At 41.6% G+C, this 24539-nt stretch overlaps 1 protein-coding gene across 1 annotated transcript in view; it reads left to right on the top strand.

Moving 5' to 3' along the window:
* Positions 1–24539, top strand: part of DIAPH3 (diaphanous related formin 3) — a 1160230-nt gene that overhangs the window by 241597 nt on the left and 894094 nt on the right. The window contains exon 5 of the mRNA XM_073614238.1: positions 2452–2582. Coding sequence (XP_073470339.1) covers positions 2452–2582 — 131 coding nt within the window. The remainder of the gene's footprint in view (positions 1–2451; positions 2583–24539) is intronic.

The following is a 24539-nucleotide window of genomic DNA, read 5'->3' as shown; positions in this document are numbered from 1 at the left end:
TGCCTTTTTTTCCTCACAATTTTTTAAATATTTTTCTCTATACTTGCAAGCTAAGCTGACCTGCAAAAGTGACAAGGGACTGACATACCAGAACACTGACAGTTGTGTTATAGTGGTTACCATATGGATTAATTAAAAAAACAAAAAAAAAAAAAAACAAAGTTGCAAATTCTCAAGCTTCTCTGGCTGTTTGTTCTAATCTTTGTAATTTTTGCTGCACTGAATGGCCTGTTTGAAAACTTGGAGATGATCTTGCTAACCCTGGCACCCAACCTCTCCCACAGATAGTGGTTTCTGTATTACTTTCCAGCACTGCTGTCCTTCACACACCGCCCAGTGTCATACCCTCCACCATATCTCTACCGCACTTACTGCCTGCCATCAGACCCTTTGTACGCCTCTCTTGTACCTTTCATCAATCCTTTTTTTGCACTTCTCTGCCACTCATACTGCCTACTATCTCTGCAGATGCTGCCCCATACCATGCTTTGTGGCATTCCTTTGCTGTGTAAAATGCCAGCTATTGTACCTATCACTCTCCTGTCCTAGTGGTCACAAACCTCCAACACTCCTTACTTGCACAAACTGTCTGCTGTCTTATCCTTTTGCCACTTTTTTCAAAACATATTGTTCATCTTATCCTTTGCTCACCTGCACATACTTCTGCCCCCGTCATACCCATATAATTCGTAACGCTGCGCTGTTCTGCCTGCTGTCATACCCTCTAGTGCTCTTCTTATGCAGATACTATCTCCTGTGTGTTCTCTGGTATTTCTCTCCTGGAAATAGTGAGCCTTGATTTCCCCATTTGATAGAAAATGGCAAAAATGCCACACAATCACTTTTAGACATATTCCACATATTAAACATGGAATGGGCACACACTTACTATATATACACTGATTTTTTTTAAATGTGTGTGTATATGTATATATATATATTATAATATTCATTCAAACAGGTGAAGTGCACTGGGTACAGGAAACCGACAGACTCCAGCCTGTCATGCAGACATATATCCAGTTGTCACCAGTCTCCAAAGTTCTCAGCTTTCAGAATTTATTTATTTTCAGTGCATAAATCTTTATTAGCCTGCCCAACAGTTTCAAGTCTCCCAGCTGTTAGTCCGATTGAATAGTGATTAACCTTTCAAACCGTCCAATTATTTAAGTATACAAAGCAAAGGTCTCACAACCATGGTGATAGTCACGTCCTACAGTTTACTTCTATTTCACTCAGAAGTTCTAATGGATGGAGTATAAACCAAATAATAGAATCACCTCACCTGAATACGTCATTAACTAAAACTAACAACATTACGGATACAGTGTTTTATATACAGGTCGATCGCAGATATAGAGATAAGGGAGAACAAGGTTTCTTAGTAGTCATCCCATGACCACTTTTTTACCATCTGTAATGGAATTCAAGTTCCAAAATGCAGTGCTATAGGAGTAAATATAAATAATAATCTCTATTCAGGTCTTCTGAATAGGAATTGGTAGTACCTGATTTTATTTTATGGATGAAGTGTATATGCTATGTCTCTTACTTTTTGAGTAGTTATGCCCCAAGGATTTCTAGAATTATGACTAACCAGCGCAGGACAGGGGCCAATCGGCACTCTCCAGACAGAAAAGTCAGCAGCATCATAGGACAGTCAAAGGAGAATGAAAACTCCTCCTGCAAGCTTTAACCAGACACTGATAGAAGTCACAAGACTGCTATATACTGCTGATGAGAAAATATATTTTAGCAGTTTATTTACTAAAATAATTGCGTTTCCATGTTCTGTGTACTGTGGGAGGCCAGATAGAGTGAGTGCAGGGTCCTGGGTTTAGTAACACTTTAAGGCATTCACTCCAGCCATTGGTTTCACATCTTTCTGGGAAGTGTAAGTGTGATTGTTGATCTAGTAATCATGGAGAGTAGTAACATATAGCACACACAGTAAACTGGTGAGATCCTTCTGAATTGTGATTTTTCTGAACTGTGGTTTCTTGCTGATTGAGAATTACAGAGAGATTAGGTTAAGAAAACTATAGAGGATCTTCTGACAATTGTATTGTTTTCTGGAGAGCATTCGTAGTTCTTGCCTGGAATTTGACTGTAAACTTCAAAATAGGCCCTTATTTAGATAACATTTTCAACAATACTGGATGAACATAATCTGCTAGTTCACTGATGATTTTATCTTTACTAAAATTTTCATTCATATGATCAAAATTAAATCTCAACTGTTGAGAAAGTATAATAATGAACTATGTGCAAAGACTGGTTCTCGCACTTACAGCAAATGAACATCTTATCTTTAAATTAGTGTTTTGATCGTAACACCAAGCAGAACATTTTTCAGAAACAGTGTAAAAAAAAAATCTCCTTCCTTTTCTAATGTATGTGTGTGGTTTACTGTAGGGACGATTGCTCAGTATGAATTTTATCTTATTTCAGGGGAGCCTGAAGAGCAGCCGACAGATCTCGCCACAGGAATTCATTCATGAATTGAAAACAGGTTCTACAGATGAAAGACTTGTCTCTTACTTAGACTCCCTTCGAGTCTCTCTGACCAGCAATCCTGTCAGGTAATGTACCAGAATTAATAATAAGTGATCGCGTGTTTAAAGTTCTTCATGTTCAAACCTGTACACTTCTTGCAGGTGTCTTTCTGTGACATTGTCTTAGTGTATGCAGAAATTATGTCTGAAATATGTTTTTTTTTTTTAAAGGAAATTTTTATTTCTGTAGGTTACAAAAAATTGTGAAGGTTTTCCTATCTGCAATGGTTCATGTGAATTATATTTGTAGATGTTAAAATGAGAGAGAGAGTTTTTTCTTTTATTATTCCTCTTTAGATATTTTCATATTAAGCCCAAAAGTCAAAAATCATATGATTACTTTAGCCAAATGCACTGTTGAAGCCCACACTTATCATAATATTTAAGCAGTTCATGTTGGAAAGGCCGTATAGACTATAAGGAGGGTGACACCCCCCCCCCTTTTTTAGGGAGGTCTTAAAGTGGGAGCATTGTTTTAGAAAAGTAGTATGTTCCACTTCTTACTCTTTGTGTTGAACATCTGGTTCAGTGTATTAGAGTCAAACATGTTTTTTTATTGTATATCGGAATAAGAAAACAGAACAGAAGATCCAAATAGTCAGCACAATAATTTGTACAGTACAGTCAATGTGTCAAAAAAAAAATTGGAACATAAACGTAAATGAGGTACCATTATGTGCAAATACCACTCATAATTGAGGAACAAAAATCTACAACTCTTGGTAGTGTGTGTTGGATCTTGAGGTCAGCACAATCATTTTTGGAAGGGGAGAACCAGAAAACAGAGGGGAGGGAAAGGAGGAAGAGGTTCGGAGTATAGGGTGAGGTCAAGGGGGGGAAAGTTAGGAGAGGGTTTGAGCAAACCTTGGAGGACAAACCAGTGAAATTCAGTCAAGAAATGTTCCGATATTAACCAGTGGGTGGCTTTGACTTAGTTGCCCTAGAGCCAGTCACAGTGCAAGAGATTGTGGCAGATCAGGAGGATAAGCCTGTTACAGAACTAGTGGGTTTTGAGAGGAGTTTTATTTTAGTTGTAAAAAACGCTCTAACGCTGAAAACAGCTTACAAAACGCCCAAAAAAAGGTGCGTTTTTGAGCCATTAACCTTTTGATGAAAGTGTAGATTTGCTAAAAAAAAAAGCTAAACGCTACAGCAAAAAAAAAAATGCTGAAAAACGCTACTACAAAAACGCAGAGAAAAACCCACTCTACAGCTACAGCTTTCTACAACTAACATTACTTGCTTTTTTTATAACATCCAGTGCGCATGAGGCCTAAAGCTGAAAGAAAACATTTTTACGCCTAATGAAACACTGCATTTTTGTTTAGTTTTTGGAGCAGCCAGATTCTGCTCAACCAAAAATCACTATACTTGCTAAGAACTGTTCATGTGCTGGTTGAACCAGTCCTGTATTGAGACTGGACTCAACTGGAGATTTTTTTTCTCTTCTAAAACATTTTACCTGGTGTAAAGTTGGGGGTTGTTTAGCTCTCGTAGTAGATGCTTTTGCCAGTGAATCCAAACCACTCAGGAACTGGTAGCCCATTTTTATTAAAAAGACAAATAAAAGTCCATAACATAACGGTTTCCCACCCAGGGGTTCTTCTCCAGCAAATACACATAACAGAAAATGCTAGCCCACCTGGCTCTCTGTAGCAGTACTTCTGCTCTTTATCCTAGTCACACAGACCACTGGATCCTTCAGTGTGAACGGCTTTACTTTAGCGCCCACAGCTCCGCTCTGGCCTTAGTCCTCAGGCCGTTTCACTGTCTCTTGCAGTCACCCATGTTCTGGCTGCCTCCTGCAGCCCCACTGACTCCTGGAGACCTCCTGTCTCTTGGTGTGGAGCAGTCTCCAACTGGGAGCCCTGAGGTATTTCCATAAACTCATTATAAGGTCTGACCCTGCTGGTCATCTGCAAAATTTGGACTCAGCCCCTGTTCACACCTATGCGAATTAGATGCGGCTTACAATGCATCCAATTCATCGGACATTTTAAAATACATTCATTTTAATGTATCTTGTTCACATATGTGCGTTGCATTCGCACTGCGCATTGCACAAAAAACATGTGCGTTTTTTGGGCATTGCGGTGGGAATTACAAGCCCATTATCTCCTATGGGAGCGCATCTGATTCGCAGATGCATTGCGTTCTGAACAAGGATTTTCTCCTTCTCCTCACTACACCTCCCCCTCTCCCCCCTCTCCCCCACTCTCCACCCCCCCCTCCCCCTGCTCACTGATCCGCAGCTACAACGCAGTGAAACCTTTGAACAACTGATTTTTATCTTCCCAGTGAAACCTGAGCTTCAATTCGTACTGCACATGTGTGAACCCAGGCTCACCCAAGACACTGTGGAATCTCCAAACTACAGAGCCCCATGATGGAATACCAAAACCTGGAGAAAGCTGTGAAAGCAGTCTTCTCCAGTCCACACCTATGCTCTGCAGTCTTGCACCAAGCAAATGTGGACACCCTGTGTCCCCGAAACTACCAATTTTACCGTGACAGCATCTCCTACTGTCACACCAGCAATATTATATTGCGGAAGCTTTCCTTTGTAATTGGGCAATTGCAGTGTATCTAGCCATTTCTTATCTTAACAAGATTCTTACGGCTCTGTGTAGGGTAGCCTACCTTGTGCCTCTACTAGTAGATTTTCTACTTCCTGAGATTAGGAAAGATTCCTTTGTTCCTCTCAATCTTCCACTGCTAAGACATGAACATACATGCAAAAGGAGACATGGCCTACCAAACTAGCCAAGGCTTGCACGAAGACTTCTTGACAGGGATTGGGGTGCCCCCACTTCTCAAAACCTTCTGATAGGAGGTGTTAAAGAGGTTGTAAACCTGCTTTGTGATTTTTATCTACAGGTAAGCCTATAATGAGGCTAAAAATCAGTGCTAAAAATATGCACTGTTACTGTACTATTGATACTGGCATGGAAGGGGTTAACAACAGGTGCGATCAAAGGGTTAAGTGTGTCCCTAGGGAGTGCTTTCTAACTGTGTGGGGGATGGACTGACTGGGAGAACACAGAGATCCATGTTCTTGCTTAGCAGGAACACAAGACCACTGTGTTCTTCCCTGTCAGAGCGGCAATCTGCCTTGTTTACATAGGCAGATCACCGTTCTACCTCTCTGGGGAATGATCGGCAGGTCCCCCCTCTGGCCAATCAGCGTGCGCCCCCTGCTATCGTACGAAATGACGTACAGGTGTGTCAATTCATGCACTAGAGCCTCCATGCCACAGTATATCTGCGGTGGACGGTCTTTAAGTAGTTAATCAGTTTCAGCTGCTTTGGTGTTAATGAAATTAACAACAGGTGCAAGGGGCAACAATGTTTCCTCCAAAACAGGAATGGTTTTACAGGTGGAGGCCACTGACATTTTTTTCCCTACTCATCTTTTCAGACTGTTTTTCACTAGTTTTGCATTTGGCTAGGATCAGTGTCACTACTGGTAGCATGAGGCGATACCTGGACCCTATAGAGGTTGCACAGGCAGTCCAAATCCTCCAGGATGGCACATCAATACGTGTCCATTCCCAGTCAATGCTTCTTGCAGGGAAATGCGTCGGGTGGAGCAACTATCAGTGACATCACCATGCACCAGCCTGCAGAGTGAGCTCGACGGCTGTGTCTATATGGTTTTCTTCATTTGAATTTGTGAAGTGCAATGGCAACTCGAAATGAAAACATCCATTTTCTACTTCACCATGAACTTTTTCCTTCTTTTAAATTTCACATATGCTGGAGAGTAGGGGTGCAACGGATCAAAAAACTCACGGCTCGGATCGTTCCTCGGATCAGGAGTCACGGATCGGATCATTTTCGGATCAGCAAAAAGAAAAAAAAATTAATTGAATTTACAAAAACCTGTGAAAATTCCCCCACTGTAACATCCACAATCTTCCCCCACTGTAATATCCACAATCTTCCCCCACTGTAATATCCACAATCTCCCCCCACTGTAATAGCCACAATCTCCCCCCCACTGTAATAGCCACAATCTCCCCCCCACTGTAATATCCACAGTCTCCCCCCACTGTAATATCCACAATCTCCCCCACTGTAATATCCACAATCTCCCCCACTGTAATATCCACAATCTCCCCCACTGTAATATCCACGTCCTCTCCCCCACTGTAATATCCACGTCCTCTCCCCCACTGTAATATCCACGTCCTCTCCCCCACTGTAATGGACATCTCCCCCACTGTAATGGACATCTCCCTCACTGTAATATCCACATCTCCCCCAGTTGAGGCGGCTGATGATGATGTCAGCGCGCTGCTCACCTAGGCCGCCGCCGGGTGTACGCCACCGCCACCCTGTGCTTTTCACAGATGAGAGCAGGTTCACCCTGAGCACATGTGACAGACCTGAAAGGGTCTAGAGAAGCCACAGAGAAGCCGTGGAGAACATCATTCAGCATGACCGATTTGGTGGTGTGTCAGTGATAGTCTGGGGAGGCATATCCATGGAGGGAAGCACAGACTTCTACAGGCTAGATAATGGCATCCTGACTGCAATTAAGCATTGGGATGAAATCCTTGGACCCATTGTCAGACCCTACACTGATACAGTGGGTCCTGGTGCATGACAATACCTGGCCTCATGTGATGAGAGTATACAGCCAGTTCCTGGAGCATGAAGGAAATTATACCATTGAATGGCCCCCACACTCGCCTGACCTTAATCCAATAGAATACCTCTGGGACATTATGTGTTGGTCCATCCAACACCACCAGGTTGCATCTCAGTCTGTTCAGGAGCTCAGTGATGCCCTGGTCAAGATCGGGGGGGAAATACCCCAGGACACCATCCGTCTCATTAGGAGCATGCCCTGGCATTGTCAGACATGCATATAAGCACATATAAACTACTGAGTGCCATTTTAAGTTGCTGCAATTAAATTTTAGCAAAATGGACTAGGCAGCGTCATAATTTTTTCACTTTGATTTCCAGGGTGTCTTTGACTATAGCCCTCTGTAGGTTGATCATTTTCATTTCCATCAAGCGATGTGATATTCTTTCGTTCCCAACACATTACCCAGTCCAGATCAGTATAGATATCCAGCATGATATTTTTCCCCATTGAGATCTGATGTGTTTTCAAAGTGTTCCTTTAATTCTTTTGAGCAGTGTATTAATTGTCTGGCTCCTAAATAATAAGCCAAAACTGCTGCTTTGTAAAACGTGAATACGCTTAGATGCTCTGTTTTTGTATTTTTTAATGATTTTATTTGATTTATTTTCTAATGTGAGCTATGTGTGATTCCAGAAGATCCCTCCTGTTTCTTGTTGTGGTATTGTCTTCCACTGCTGATATGTCAGAGCTTGTTATCCTAATTGCTCATTTCAGATCATGCTGCTTGACATTAATACGTGTCATTTTGAACTGAATGAATCCTTTGAAATTCCTTGTGGAAACAAGTCAGATTATCAAGCGTTCTGATTAACATTGTGCCTACAGCTGTACACTTAATATTTGACTGGGGATGGTTGTGCAGGTTTGCTCACTGCTCTTCGAGAGTATTTGCAGCTGTGTAACAGTTTCATACTGTTGACTTTACTCTTAAGGCCTCTTTCACACGGACTGTCCGTTCAGGTCCGCCTGTCAGTTTTTTAGGCGGACCTGAACGGATGCTCCATAGACCTCCTATGGAGCGTCGGATGTCATCGGTGACATGTCCGCTGACATCCGACCAGCTCCGATCCAAAAAAGTGTGACGGAGGAAAAACCTACTTTTCCATCCGTCTGTGGATCGGATCGGGTGACGACGGACTCTACGGTCCGTCATCATCCGATCCCCCATAGGGGAGAGCGGCGCTCTGACAGGTCCGTCCCTGCACAGTGTGCAGAGACGGACCTGTCATCTTCCTGCTCAGCGGGGATCGACGGAGCGATCCCCCGCTGAGCAGAGCGGGCTCCGTACACGGACACGTCCGTGTGAAGGAGCCCTAACGTGTATCTAAACCCAGGAACAAAGATGGATAGTGTTGCAGCTCACATGTCCTTAGATGTGGTGGCTGCATTTTTTTCACATGGTTTCCTTTTTTTTTTTTAAACTGGTAATGAAGCTATTAACTCCCGATTGCAGGGTGACAACAAACTTAAACTGCTGTCATCCTAGGACATGTAGTGTGTTAGGGCTACTAAACACTGTTAGGACAATACAACACCTCCCTCTCTTTTCCATAACCAGGGAAGGTGTTTGGTAGCCCATGGAGATAGCGGGGAGTAGGGAACAGTGCTAACTGATAATGGTTCAGAGTTAGAGTATCAGCTCTGTTACAGCAAATACTGTAGCTGCTGACTTTTACTAAAAGGAAACTTAGTCCAGAGGGATCTAGCGCTGTCCTCACTTGTGCCTGTTTTTCACCGGTTTTCAGGCCCCCAGCGCCAACATGTTTACTGTTGGAAGCCGGCTGTGACTCCTTGCAGCTTCACAGCTAGCTTCCCACTGCACATGCACAAGCTGTTCTGTGTGAATGATCCCACAGTTTCCCGGGACCTTTGTACCTTTGTCATGTCCCAAAAGGTTGAGGGATGGGTGGGTTGAGGGTGAGGGGGGGGGGGTGTTGGGGAAGTGTGTACCTGAGAAAACTCCCAAAAAAACAAAAGGTTACAAAAGGAGGGGTGGAGGAGGACTTAAAGCAAAACATTCCCTTTAGGGTGAAGTTCCTCTTTAAATTTTGTTGCTAAAACAAATTAAAGCTGACTTGATTACTTTTTTTAAAAACCCTAACAGACTAAACTGCTAGGTAAGAATGTGAAGTGTGCTGGTCAGTGTTTTGCAGTGTAGAAAACTATACATCTGCATTCAGATGCATGGGGAAAAAAGTTTACAGGTAAAAAGTTGCATTTGTATGAGCCCTAGACCGTTACTATAATATAGACTATTCTTTAAAAAACGGAGTCACTCGATGCCACCAATATACAATAAAAAGGACCCTCTTATTTTCAGGACTTCAAAAGATAAATATTTGACAAAAATGCTGGAGAAAATTCCCTATTACTTTATGTAATAACCACCAAACAGTACTCGTATTATAAAAACAATATTGTAGCTAAAGTAATCTGTGTTATGTTCAGAATATAATTATTTATCACAGATTATCTCCACTGCCAAGAAGGTTAAGGGTCCACCCACACTACTGTATATGCATGTGTAGCTGTGTTGAGCAATGTTGCATTGGAGTGCATTGAAAAAAATAGGACAGAATGCATTTTCATGTATGAAATATCCTTTTGTGACAAAAAAACACAAGTCAACAATGCAATGTGTTGCAATATCCCATCATACTGCCGCAAGACAATGCACGGCAGTGGACTGAATTATTCAGAGCATAATGCATGCCTGCTGATATGAATGGGCCCTAAATGTTGTGTTTTTTTTTTTTTTTTAAATAGCAAAAGTTTTTTTATTAAATTTTTTCCAGATAGAATACAAAAATTTGCAAAAAGTGTAGATATAGTATAACTTTACATAATAGTGGTGTATTACGGATAAGATACATAAGTCATCAGTTTCAGAACAGAGATTAAAGATACAAAAAGGGAAAGGACAGAGAAGTCAAACAGAAATGTTTGAATATATCAAGTTCTGAATACAAAAATAGTAACGCAATATTAAAGAACAACTCTGAAATTTCAAAAGTCATATTGCCTTTTTTATGATATCTGTTAGAAATCTATGACAGCTGTGTTAACATAAAAGGAAAAAAGCTGCGCTGTATACTTGTGATCAAAAAATAAAGTGACTTATAAGTGATTATTCTGGTAAAATGGAGATATGAAAACTCCATGTAACCCAATATTGCATAGATAATAAACGTAAACACAAGTGAAGTATAACAAAAAATATTAATAGGAAACAATGAAAGTTACAGGAGTTCTCCAAATGTCCAATCCACTCCGATGGACTGTTAAAAAGAAGTTCCACAAGGTATATGATTCATAATGATAATTCAAGTGATGATTCCTCAACTCTCTATTCCGCAGTGACATGAAACCACAACACCCAAGAAGATGTGATAGGGTATGACAGGAAAGTTCCTCCACCAGTAATAATACTGCCACTTACCAGCTTGTTAGATCTCTTGTTTAAGGAGATCACAAATTCCTGTGGCTTTATCCCCAGCCCCGGGTCTCTGTGCTTGGATAGCTAGATGTTCCCAGACTCTCTGCTCAGGGTGTCCTCAGTGCAACTGGTATTCGCTCATTCCCCATGTCAGGATATAAAGGCTTCCATAGTGTAATTCTTTTAAAAGCATTTAATAATAAAAATAGACAGTATTACACTTACAATTTAGCTGTGGATATAAAGCGTTTAGATAAAAGTCGAGCCGGCCGGCTCTCAATAGCTGCCCATTGCTTCCGGGACTAGTGCGGTATGTGGTGACAACAGCACGCCGCTGACGTCACCACATACCGCGCTAGTCCCGGAAGCAACGGGCAGCTGTTGAGAGCCGACACATTTTCCAGCTGTGTTAACATAATACGAAGAAAGGGCATTATACTTGCGTAATTTAGGACAGCTGTATTAGCATTATGTTGCATCCATACACTACATGGTGGTATTGTGAAGGATTCTCATTTGCAGGTTTTAATGGCAGACAGTAGGTATAACTGTGGCTGTGTTTTTAGACTGCTGAGGAAAGTTGTAGGGTCCGGAGGAGCCTTATTTTTCTAGACTACAGCTTACAGTTTTTCTGGCAGTGATAATGATGAGGGATCAATGGTTAGGAGGCTTGTTTTCATTATTTAGTAGGCTTTGAGCCATAGCTGTGTCCCAGAATTTTGAAATTCCATGACAGGTCCACCAGATATGGAGACATGTGTCTGTACTTGGCAGGTTCTCCAGCTTGCAGGAGAGGTAGATGTAAATATTTTTGATAAACATGCAGAAGTATTGTACCATTGGTGTAATCATTTGAGAGAAGTTTCCCAATGAGTAACATAGTTTGTAGGTTTAAGAAGTAGTTGTAAAGCATTGGTCAATTGAGAGGTCTGCAATGTTTGGGAGAATTCTTTCTCCCAAAATTGCATAGTGAGCGTCTTGTCCAATAGGGACGTATGGGTAAATATGTGATTCAAGTAAGAGATGCCTTTTCAGTTTTTTAATAGTCCCTTATAGTATGAGAGGATTTCCATGGCAAGTAATAATCCACCTTGCAGTAGGTAAGCCAGGATATGAGGCACAAATATTTGTAAAAGTCTCTATTGGGGTTGGCCACAGTGCTGTGTTTTCGAAGGTATACATCACAGTGCCCTCAAATAGTTGGCCTATTGTGCCTAATCCCAAAGCCATTCAGTTGGCTTCTGAGAGGTCTTTCATAAAAGGCTTTAAATGGCCATAACACCTAAAGAAACTCAAGAAAAGGAATAAAGAAAAGAGGACTCACCAGCCTTGTGCATTATCCTTTGATATATTTATAAAAAAGAACAGATTAAAAACTACTCACAAGCATGTGAAAGAAAAACCGCAATGTGAAAGCCTTCAAGTGATGGCAATCAGTCTAGATACAACAGTCTCCAGATTTTGAATGAGAAGACATGAGGACCACTGCTGGCTGACGCGTTTCGAAGGGATACCTTCTTCTTCAGAGCCTAGCAGTGTTAACTCCTTCAGCTTCTTAAATACATGTGTGCATTCATAGGACACATCCCAGAAAGGCCCAAGAGCCACACCCACTGTGCAGGTGGTCCAGTGGAGGGGTAGGGCTAGAGTGACAGCTAGAAAATTACATTTGATTCCCACAGTGTAATACAGATGGTATTAGAATCATAGTTGGACATCAGTGATCCCTGTAAACAGTGCAGGGATCAGTCGGATGGAAGAAAAATATTTAATGGCCATCCACATAAAAACATACAGTGTAGTGCTATAGGGGTCTGTACCGTATCGTATTGCGGTGCTGATTCCCGTCTAACTGTACCGCTAAAATGTATGATGACTGGTATACTGATGGCGGGGGTCGATCCTGATGACTAAACATTTCGTACCTTATTGCAAGGAATGTATTAGGATAAAAAAAATGTTTGTTTTATAACCATGTTACGTAATGTCAAAGTTATTGCCAAATTAGTCCATAGGAGAAATGTAAGAATTGGTGTGGTCTAAAGCAGGGCCGCCCCCCCCCCCCCCCCCCCCCCACTACCGGGCCGCAGCCTGCTTACAGGCGGGCTGCAAAGTCTCCACAATCTGAGGGGCGGCGGGCAAGCAGAGAGATCACCGCACTTCCGCCCGCACAGCCCCGCTGCTACACTGTTGGGGGTGAAGCAGGCGAGCAAAGAGATGACATCTTCTCCCACCGCCCACATAGCCCGGCCGGTATACTGTTGGAGGTGAAGCAGGGGAGCAGAGAGATGGCATCATCTCTCACTGCCCACCCTGCATCACCACTGTTCTCTCATGCGGAACCCACCACTCCACTGCGCTGCCTCTGTGCTTAGGGACAGTTTGCGTCTAGGAGGCAAAAGGACAGTGGCATGTGCAATCTGCATCTGGTGGCATGTGGCAAGTGACTGTGGCAATCTGCATCTGGTGGAATGTGACTATGGCAATCTGCATCTGGTGGCATGTTGCAAGTGACTGGCACTCTGAATCTGGTGGCATGTGACTGTGGCAATCTGCATCTGGTGGCATGTGACTGTGACAATCTGCATCTGGTGGCAGGCGATATGACAAGTGGCAATCTGGTGATAGGCACCGTGGCAAGCTGCATCTGATGGCAGATTCTGCATTATGGTGAGTTGAACTATTTCATTTTATATTACAATATAATAATAAAAATAGTGCGCTTTAATCATCCTGACACCATATTAACCATGGTGATGTGATGATTGAAGTGCTAACACCAGCCTTTTTCTGACAAATTGGCTGCAAAAAAACGCATAGTCACCCAGACCCCCCCCCCCCCCCCCCCGGGCCTTGGCACAATTTTCATCCACAGTGCCGGTCCCCGGTGCCAAAAAGGTTGGGGACCACTGGTCTAAAGGGTATACAGGTATGAGAGCTAATATGGTTAAAGAACAATGTAGAAGAAGCAAACAATATGGTAGTATTTAGTATAGTATTGTTTTTAAGCACAGGCCTGATAGGTGTTAACCGTGTATCGTTTAGCAAAGCTGTATTGCAGAAAGAATATCTTCAAGTGGTTATAAGATTGCTTAATGTCTTGGGAGGAAAATAGTTATAGGTAGAGCTGAAATGGTTGGGTGCGCCACTTTTACAAGTTGGTGATTTTATGCTTATGTAGCCTTGGGTTTATTTGTTTTTCCAGTTGTCTTTGAATACTAGTTGTATGGAATAATGGGAACACATAATGGTTATTTATTGATAACAAAAAAACATAAGATTATAAAAGGGAACAAGACTACATTTAGACTCCCAACACATAAAAGACATAATTTGTTGAAAGCAATGTTGTTAACAACATGACTTGGAAATTATTGTCTTATTTACTTTAATGTACTGTTCAGTAGGAAATTGCTGCCAATGATTGTTTATAGGTTCCTTGTATTGTGACTAAAGATTTTAATTCAGATAGAAAGGCAGAACTGTCGTAGCAACATTTACTTAACCTTATGTGGATGGATGCGGGGATAACATGAAAATGACACTAATATCTGAAACTTATTAGCATAATTAAGCTGCTGTTTTGCCTTGATCTCTTGTTATTTATGTTTATTTGATGTTCAGCCTTTATTGTTGAACCACATTAAAAACACAATGGCACAGCATTTTTATTTATTTTTGTTCAGGTAATGTGTTTTCTTTTCTTTTTTTTTTCTTTTTTTTTTTTTTTTTTTTACAAATAAGGGTTGACATAACAGTATCGTTTGTAAATTATGTGGTATTTGGCATCTTGGATATATCTTGGACATATCTGCAATCTTGAATTGGTCATAGGGCTGTAGGTGACATTAACGTGTTTACACCTTTTTTTTTTTTTTTTTTTTTTTGCCTGCTCTCTTTTTTTAAATAAACAGTTCTATCTATAAATACACATACATGCATGCAGTACATAAAATGGTACAACAGTGAGCTGCTGCAATGGCAAAGAAACACTGCAGCTGTTCTAAAGTCAGAAATTGAAATCAATTAACCTTAATTTAAATGATATATTATCCTCTGCGACCAGATTCCAGAGAGCTCCTAAAATGCAGAATGAGTGTCCATGCTTACTAAATCTGTATTGTGTAACTTCCTTTTATTGTTTATTGTATCACCAATAGGATTCAACCTTATGAGTTCATTTAAAACTGATAAGTACATTTTTTTCGGTTCTCAAACTACAGAATGGAGCAACTAAATGTGTATGCAGGTACCACTTGGTGCTTGCATTGCTGGAGGCCCTAGACGTCCTCTTAGGGTACTCATAGGTGTGCTTTAACTGTTTTGCCATCAATGACAACAGATTCCAAATATAATGGCACTGAAATGGTTAAATCAATCTCACACAGCAAAAAGTGTGCTCTAAATTTTTTCTGTAAAGCCACCAGGTCACTTCTACTTGCATCAGATGTTCCACCCTAGGGAGCCCTTGACTACAAAAAAGTACTTTAGTATGATTGCCCTTACAGGCAATGGCAGCGACATCACCTGACAACCGTTGCAAACATCGGCTATGGTGTCGACATAACTGGACTACAGGACTGGTAAGTGTCCTAATATTAAAAGTCAGCAGCTACAGTATGTGTAGCTGCTGACTTTTCATTTTTTGAGGGGGAGGCAGAACTCCACTTTAACTTTGAAATTGCTCACCAGGCTCAATTCTTTGAAATCTCATATAATAGAAGAGAAGTGTGTGGGTGAGTAATGTATTAAACAATATCGTCTGCATAGGGGAATTGTTTATATTGTTTATATCCTATATTAATTAGAGGTGCGCATCTTCACTGGTCTCACAATTCGATTACGATTATCTGGTCTTCGATTCCACGATGCACCACGATTACCGACGAACTCCCACTTCTGCTTGGGCCGCCTAGGCGGTCCTTCCACACTGCAATCTTGTGAGACACATCACAGGTCCCAAAAGATTGCTCGGCCATTTAGGACAGTGCAGTGAGACATGCGTACCCAGCTGTGAAGCTGCAAGCTGTCACAGCCGGATGCCCACAGTAGTATTGCCAGCGCCGTGGACAGGTGGGGGAGAGAAGGGAGGTCGGGTGGCCATGTCGCTGGATTGTGGGACAGGTGAGTGTCTTTCTGTTATAAAGAAGATACACTTTTTTGTAGCTGCTGACTTAATAAACAAAAAAATTTACTGGAACTTTGAATTAAAAATAACCTCACTCCCTTAACCACACTCCCTTAACCACTTCAGCCCCGGAAGATTTGGCTGCTGAATGACCAGGCCATTTTTTGCAATTCGGCACTGTGTTACTTTAATTGACAATTGCGCGGTCGTGCAATGTTGTACCCAAACAAAATTGACGTACTTTTTTTCCCCACAAATAGAGCTTTCTTTTAGTAGTATTTGATCACCTCTGCAGTTTTTATATTTTGTGCTATAAACACAAAAAAGCAACAATTTTGAAAAAAACTATATTTTTTCCTTATTGCTATAATAAATATCCCCATTTTTTTCAAGGAGGACAAAAGTGATCACTGGTGCTCAATTAGGGGAGATGGGATCCTGGCGCTTAGTGGGGGGAAATGGGGGGTGATTAGTGGGGAGATGGAATCCTGTAGAAGAATCATCCCCCCTCTCACTTTTCTTGTCTGATGATTTTTCTCATCTGAAGGGATGCCAGGGATGCCAGTGCAGTGATAGCTCAGACAATCTCACAAAAGAAAACTTCCTCTGCTCACTTCTCTGCCAGGCTCTGACTGATGACATCATCTATTGCAGAGCCCTGCTGCCAGTTTTTAATTACTTCGCTGAGCTATCACTGCATGGGCTTCCCCAGGATCCATCCAGACATGTCATCACTTCTAGCAGCTCCTCAGTTTGCCTTTATTACTACTTGGAAAAAACTCTTCCTCACCTCAGTCAGCAAATGCAGTTTGCTCAGAAGCTCCATTGAAAGCCACTTCATCCAGTGCCTGCACCAAGTCAGGAAGACCACAGGACGAGGAATGTGATGGACAGGCCTCCTTGTGCACCCATTGGCTGAGCCTCCTGCTGCCTCCTCTGCCAATGGGTATCTTAAGTTCCCTCATTAGTCCCTCCCTACTGAGTCCTGACATCGCTCGGGAGTCCCAGCCTGCTAGCCTAGTGAACTATGTGGGTGGGCTAGGAGGACGGGCTGCCTATAGTCCCTTATCAGCGGCCCTGAGCATAGGCACCTCTGATGTGACTGCCCGTGCCCGGCCTCTCTGCTCCCAAGTCTCATGTCCTTCCAGACGTCAGCAGGGAATTCTCAGCCCCGCCCACTTCTCTTCTGATTTGATAGTGACAGTCAGCGGGCGGGGCTGAAAATTCTCCGCCGACGTGAGAAGAGCTGGAAGTGAGAGGAGAGAGACGGGCATTGTACATGACGGGATACGCTTGGAGCGCTCTCCCGGGAGGGGCGGGGCAGTGATGTCACCGGCAATCGATTTCTACGGTCGCATGCATCTGCCACATCGGGGACACCTGAATCGCGATGCAGCAATTAATTTCAGCACCCCAATATCAATTCCTTTAACATTGGGCTTATCACATGCAGTGGCTAGGTTTTCCATTACTAAGATGTATAACAAGAGGGACAGGGGACACCCCTGGCGAGTTCCATTGCAGATCTGTACCAATTCCAATAAATTCCCATTTGACCAAACACGAGCCAAGGGATTATGATAAAGGGATGGTATCTTTTGAGGCATATTAAGGCCCAAATTTGTTACATTGTTTCTCTCATAAATCCCCAGTGTACGCGGTCAAAATCCTTCTTGGCATCAACCTATATAATAGCCACATCTTTTATCCCATCAGGGTTAACGTTTTTGGGTATTGTCTCAGGCTTCACACCCCGGGTAAACCTTATTTGGTCCTGGTGAATAAGATCCAAGATTAAGGGTCTAAGCCTATTTGCTATCGTATTAGAATAAATGTGAAAGCTGTTGAGCCTTCTTCTGGAAGAGCAGAAGAAAATTCATTAACAGAGGCTGTGCTGTGTAGTCATGGCCATGTCTCAGAAACATTCTGAAAAGCAGTGATATTCGGAGACTAGACTGAGAAGAGCTGAAGGCTTTCAGGAAGTGATTATATCAATAGTGATGTTAAAATAACTGTGTTTGAGACCTCTCCAAGAAAGGTGGAGGGCGTGTTGGACTGGTTTTCCCTTTTCCCTGAAAAGTCATGACAGATATAAAGTTTTAGCTGGCCAGTGACATACAGATGTATCTCATAAAATTTGAATATCATCAAAAAGTTAATTTCAGTAATTCAATTCAAAAAGTGAACCTCATATATTTTATATAGATGTGTTACACACAGAGTGAGATATTTCAGGCATTTTTTTTCTTTTCTTTTGATGATTATTGCTTACAGTTAGTGAAAAACAACCAACCAACAAATTCAGTATCTCAGAAAATTTGAATATTACATATTACCAATAAAAAAAAGGATTTTTAATACAACAATTTGGCTTACTGAAAAGTATGTCCATGTATAATATGGTACTCAATAGGGATGAGCTTCGCGTTCAAGTCGAACTCATGTTCGACTCGAACATCGGCTGTTCGCAAGTTCGCCGAACAGCGAACAATTTGGGGTGTTCGCGGCAAATTCGAATGCCGCGGAACACCCTTTAAAAGTCTATGGGAGAAATCAAAAGTGCTAATTTTAAAGGCTTATATGCAAGTTATTGTCATAAAAAGTGTTTGGGGACCTGGGTCCTGCCCCAGGGTACATGGATCAATGCAAAAAAAAGTTTTAAAAATGGCCGTTTTTTCAGGAGCAGTGATTTTAATAATGCTTAAAGTCAAACAAAAAAAGTGTAATATCCCTTAAAATTTTGTAGCTGGGGGGTGTCTATAGTATGCCTGTAAAGGGGCGCATGTTTCTCGTGTTTAGAACAGTCCGAGAGCAAAATGACATTTCAAAGGAAAAAAGTCATTTAAAACTACTCGCGGCTATTGCATTGCCGGTCCGACAATACACATAAAAGTTCATTGATAAAAACGGCATGGGAATTCCCCACAGGGGAACACAGAACCAAAATGAAAAAAAAAATGACGGGGTCCCCCTAAATTCCATACCAGGCCCTTCAGGTCTGGTATGGATATTAAAGGGTACCCCGGCCAAAATTAAAAAAAAAAAGTGACGTGGGGGTCCCCCTAAATTCCATACCAGACCCTTCAGGTCTGGCATGGATTTTAAGGGGAACCCAGCGCCAAAATTAAAAAAAAAAATGGCGTGGGGTCCCCCCAAAGATCCATACCAGACCCTTATCCGAGCACGCAACCTGGCAGGCCGCAGGAAAAGAGGGGGGGAAGAGAGAGCGCCCCCCCCTCCTGAACCGTACCAGGCCACATGCCCTCAACATTGGGAGGGTGCTTTGGGGTAGCCCCCCAAAACACCTTGTCCCCATGGGTGTGGATTTTTGGGGGGACCCCACGCCGTTTTTTTTTTTTATTTTGGCGCGGGGTTCCCCTTAAAATCCACACCAGACCTAAAGGGTCTGGTATGGAATTTAGGGGGGACCCCCACGTCATTTTTTAAAAAATTTTGGCCGGGGTTCCCCTTAATATCCATACCAGACCTGAAGGGCTTGGTATGGAATTTAGGGGGACCCCCACGTCTTTTTTTTTTTTTTAATTTTGGTTCTGTGTTCCCCTGTGGGGAATTCCCATGCCGTTTTTATCAATTAACTTTTATGTGTATTGTCGGACTGGCAATGCAATAGCCGCGAGTAGTTTTAAATGACTTTTTTCCTTTGAAATGTCATTTTGCTCTCGGACTGTTCTAAACACGGGAAACATGTGCCCCTTTACAGGCATACTATAGACACCCCCCAGCTACGAAATTTAAAGGGATATTACACTTTTATTGTTTGACTTTAAGCATTATTAAAATCACTGCTCCTGAAAAAACGGACGTTTTTAAAACTTTTTTTTGCATTGATCCATGTCCCCTGGGGCAGGACCCAGGTCCCCAAACACTTTTTATGACAATAACTTGCATATAAGCCTTTAAAATTAGCACTTTTGATTATTCATGTTCGTGTCCCATAGACTTTAACGGTGTTCGCGTGTTTGAACGAACTTTTTTCCTGTTCGCATGTTCTGGTGCAAACCGAACAGGGGAGTGTTCAGCTCATCCCTCGTACTCAATACTTGGTCAGTGCTCCTTTTACATTAATTACTGCATCAATGCGGCGTGGCATGGAGACGGGGAGTTGCCAAGCTGAAGGCCGCTATCGAAGCAACCTGGGCTTCCATAACACCTCAGCAGTGCCACAGGCTGCTCGTCTGCATGCGATGTCGCATTGATGCAGTAATTCACGTAAAAGGAGCACTGACCAAGTATTGAGTTCATACTACACTGTACATGGACATAATTTTCAGTAAGCCAACATTTCTGTATTAAAAATCTTTTTTTTTTTTATTGGTCTTATGTAATAATCTAATTTTCTGAGGTACCGAATTTTGGGTTTTCATTAACTGTAAGCCATAATCATCAAAATCAAAAGAAAGAAATGCTTGAAATATATCACTCTGTGTGTAACGCATCCATATCAAATATATGAGTTTGAGTTTTTGAATTGAATTACTGAAATAAATTAACTTTTTTTGATGATATTCTAATTTTATGAGATGCACCTGTATTTAGAGGCAATCTTGCCAATTCAGTGGGCAGGAAAACAAAACATGTAACCAGATATGTCATTTATTCAGTATCATATCAGTAAATGGGTTGCAATAAGTCGATGGGTTGTCTTTTAAAGTCTCATCTATCCCATGCTGTTTTCTCCACATTTATACATTTTCTGTGGTTGTGTTTTAGAAAGACAAACTTGATTCTGGGATTTTGTTGCAGACTAGTTCACAGACCATATTATTCAACAGAAATCTTTGTAGTTATGTTAAAAGACAATCTTAAGCCCTCGCGAGCAGGGCCGTCTGTCCTTTTTTTGTATTGAATTGTATTGTAGCTGTACTATTCCCCTTTTTTTTGTAAAGTGCTGGTCAAACTGTTGGCACTATATGAATCCCTTATAATAATAATAGTACGTTACTTTTTTGTTTTAAAATGATTGTAAACAATCACCTTGTAAAACAATCCTTTTTAGTTTAAAATAGAAATGAAAGGCAAACCATTTATGTATAGCTATAAGAGCTTGCTGGATGAGTTCCCAGCATAGCTAGAGAACTGACCACAGTATGTTCCCCTGTTTAGTGTGGTCAGTTTTTGATAGAAAAGCAGAGAGGCTGGCAGGAACACCAGGGATTTCACAACTAAGGAAACAATACAAATAGAACAGGGCACTTTCTCTTACAAGTACATGGTACAGCAGGCACATATCAGAAATATGAGATGTTGGGGTAACAAACGCTTTAAGTGCTAGGTCATCTGACCCAGACTTTCAGTACACCAAGCTTCTTCGGTCATGGACACATCACTGCTCTGCCATATTTCATATTGCTGCACCTTGTGTCTCTAATAGAGCTGGATGCACAAGCAACAATAAAATGTCACCTTGTTCTTTGTATTTTTTCTTCTATTTTTTTTAAAGATTTTATTTGTGCAGTGAGTTACTGAAGGGCAGGAATACAGTAAAAGGAGGAGAACATAAAAATATTCAGTGTTTCTGATCAAACATAGTAGTACATTGATAAGCATTTCCAACCAAAGTAGTAAGTTGCAACAAATAAAAACAGACCAGATATATGCCTCAAAGTGATGAAACAGTTCAAGACATTAGCTGTAGGTGTAAAAGTTGTCTTGGAGACGGCAAAGGTTCTTAAAGTGGAGTTCCAGCCTGTAAAAAAAAAAAAGAGGAAAAGAAAATAAAAGTCAGCAGCATATGGCCAAGCCAAGAAAGGGAAGGGAAAAGAGGTCTGATTTTTGGAGGTCAAAAATAATATTGTGGTGAATTGGACAGAAGTTGGCAGAAAAAAGGTCTGTAGTATGGACTGGAATGCGTATGCCATGGTAGGTAACAGAATTGTTTTCCGGACAAGAGGTTTTTAGGGTGTTTACTGCAATTGAGGAGATGGTAGCGATCAAGGTGATGGATTTAGATACATTGATTTTAAAGTTGGAAAGTCAGAAGCTGAGCGTAAGTTGGGTAATGGAATTTATGGGTGTGATGTAGAAAAAAAAAATCATCCTCCTAAGCGGCTAGTTTGTATTCCTTCCTGCCTCTCTTTACTCCCTTGATTGGTTATTGTAATACCCTAAAATTGAGCCTAGCTATTTCCTCATTATCGCCTAATAACCCAATGGTTTAAAAAGGGAGCGAGAAAACATTCTGGGATCCTGTGTTTAAGCTACAAACCTTGCCTAAGCTCACTCATTGCATGTATGTTAAAGAGGATTAAGAAGCTGGTTATTTACCATTTAACGAAGGATAAACAACTTATACTGGATACAAAATAACTCTGTGTGATTTTTTTTATTCTATGAATGATTTGGATACTAACGAGTGCTAATAATATTGAATAACATTCTTTCTAATACTCAATTGAGGAAATATACTTTTGAATGTCTTGACTTATTATGCTTCTAGAGTATAGTGAGATCTTTAGTGTAGCTATAAGTGGAAAAGGTCAGCCTAGAATATTTTTTTTTTACAACATTGTCCATTTTTTAAAGTGTTACTAAACCCACAACAGTAAAATCAGTCTGTATATGCAGTAAAGCATGCTTTTTATACTCACTGTGGAACATAAGGGGTTGATCCTCTGCATTGTGTAAAAAAAAAAAAGAGAAAGGCACCTCTAAGTGCAGTGGTTAAAAGATTTATTACAGGCACAATGGGACTAAAAACACTTACAAGATAGTAAGAGGTCATTCGCATACAATGATTTGTCTTCATGTGATTGCTGTAATCGTCGTCTGTCTGGGGGAGAGAGAGAGCTGTCCTGCAGCTGTCAGTCCCTACTGACGTGGATTGGTGAGGAGCTGAAGATGCGAGGAGGCGGCCCGGATTCTGGAACGCACGCAGCCGATGTAACATCAGGTGAAGGTAGTGGGCGGTAACGTGTTTCGAAGCATACAGGACAAATCATTATATGCCTATGACCTCTTACTAGCTTCTTCTCTACCAAGTGCTGCCTTCAGTGCCATCTCTCCACTGCTACAAAGGATCAGATACCCAGCCTCACCAGAGCGCCTCATCTCTCCCTCTTTTCTGCATCACCATTGTGTAAAAAGGCTGTTTGATCCTGTCCTCTCTCATCCGCCCCTTCTTCCACAGTCCCCAAACCATCTCCTGATAGAACAGAGGCTAGGGAACAAGCTGCACATGCTCAGTTTGGTTTGTATTGCTAGAGAGTTTTTTTTTTCTTGGGAGAGTGCATGTGATTAGCACAGGGCCAATCGGCACTGTCCAGGCAGAAGGTCAGGGGTCCTGCAGCCTCATAGGACAGTTAGAGTAGAATGAAAACTCCCCCTTAAAGCTTTAACCAGACACTGATAGACACAAGAATGTTTTAACTGCTGATGAAAATGGGTATTTAGCAGTTTATATTTAATACAACTATTGTATTTCCATGTTCTGTGTGCTGTGGGAGACCAGATATAGTGAATGCAGGATCTGGGTTTAGTATCACTTTAATGGGTAGGATTAATGTGCATATAGTAATGGTGATTACATTTAAAAAAAGGAAATATCTTGTAGTGGTCCCTGGTTATCACCTATTTCTTCTTTGTGTAAGTTATACATGATTATTGGGTGCAGAGTAATGCCCTAATTACTGAGAATGGGATTTCCTTATTTAAAAATTGTAGGAACTCCTGGTTATTTATATTTTATTTATATAGAAGGCTTTTGGGAAATGGGACAGGGGGGTAAAGGCTTTGTAATATTGGGAGATAAAACTGCTGGGGCTGGGACTTTCACCTGTCTTCACCTTGGCTAGTAAGAAAGTGTGAGGTAGGAAGGTGTAGTTTTAGTCCTCGGGGTGAAAGGATCACCAGGTGTCAATTGGGTGTGAGGCTACTTTCACTTTTGCGCTAAAAATAGTGCCTGAAAAACGCCTCCCTTGCAGCCCCAGTGTGAAAGCCTCAGTGCTTTCACACTGGAGTGATGCGCTTGCAGGACAGGAAAAAAAGTCCTGCAAGCGCATCTTTGGGGGTGGTGTGGGAGCAGTGTATGCACCGCTCCCACACCGCCCCTGCCATGGAAATCAATGGCCAGCGCTGCCGAAGCGGCATCAAAGCGCTAAAGCTGCGGCACTTTGCGGGTACCTTTAATCCTTCGGCCACTAGCGGCCAAAAAGCACTGCTAAAACAGCGGTAAAGTGCCACTAAAACTTGCTGCGCTTTACTGCTAGCGCCCCCCGCCCCAGTGTGAAAGTAGCCTAAGTGGCAAAAGCCTAGTTTGATGCATTTCAAAGCTTTGTAGGACAAAGAGGATCTCCCATCCTGTGAGTTTATTGCAGAGTCTCAAGTTATATTGATGTACCTTCCTAGTGTATTTTCTTCTGTTGAAAAAAATAGTATGTCTTAAAAAAAAAATGTTGTTTCCATATTGTGGATTACAGTACAGGACACAGGGCAAGTATTCATAGACCTTGGAACATACATTTTCAACCTTCAGGTGAAAGGACAATGGCAAAGCTTTTGAAAACACACTCCCTGAACACTTTCCTTCAAGTTGTACCTGACCTATACTCTTTGAGTCCCCAGTTTTATAGCAAGCAATGCAAAGTAAACAAAGAGAAGAAGTGAGGGTGACCTGTGTCCTGTACTGTTCTCCAAAACATGGAATTTACAGGGAAGTCAAAATTCCTCTTATCTTAAGCGTTCATTACAGGACACAGTCTGAGTATTCATAGACCCTTGGGCATTTCCAAGCAATGAACGAGAACG

This window comes from Aquarana catesbeiana, linkage group LG02 (assembly GCF_042186555.1).
Source record: "Aquarana catesbeiana isolate 2022-GZ linkage group LG02, ASM4218655v1, whole genome shotgun sequence".
Lineage (NCBI taxonomy): Eukaryota > Metazoa > Chordata > Amphibia > Anura > Ranidae > Aquarana > Aquarana catesbeiana.
Note: the sequence above shows the minus strand (reverse complement) of the source record. Positions and strands in the feature narration are given on the sequence as shown.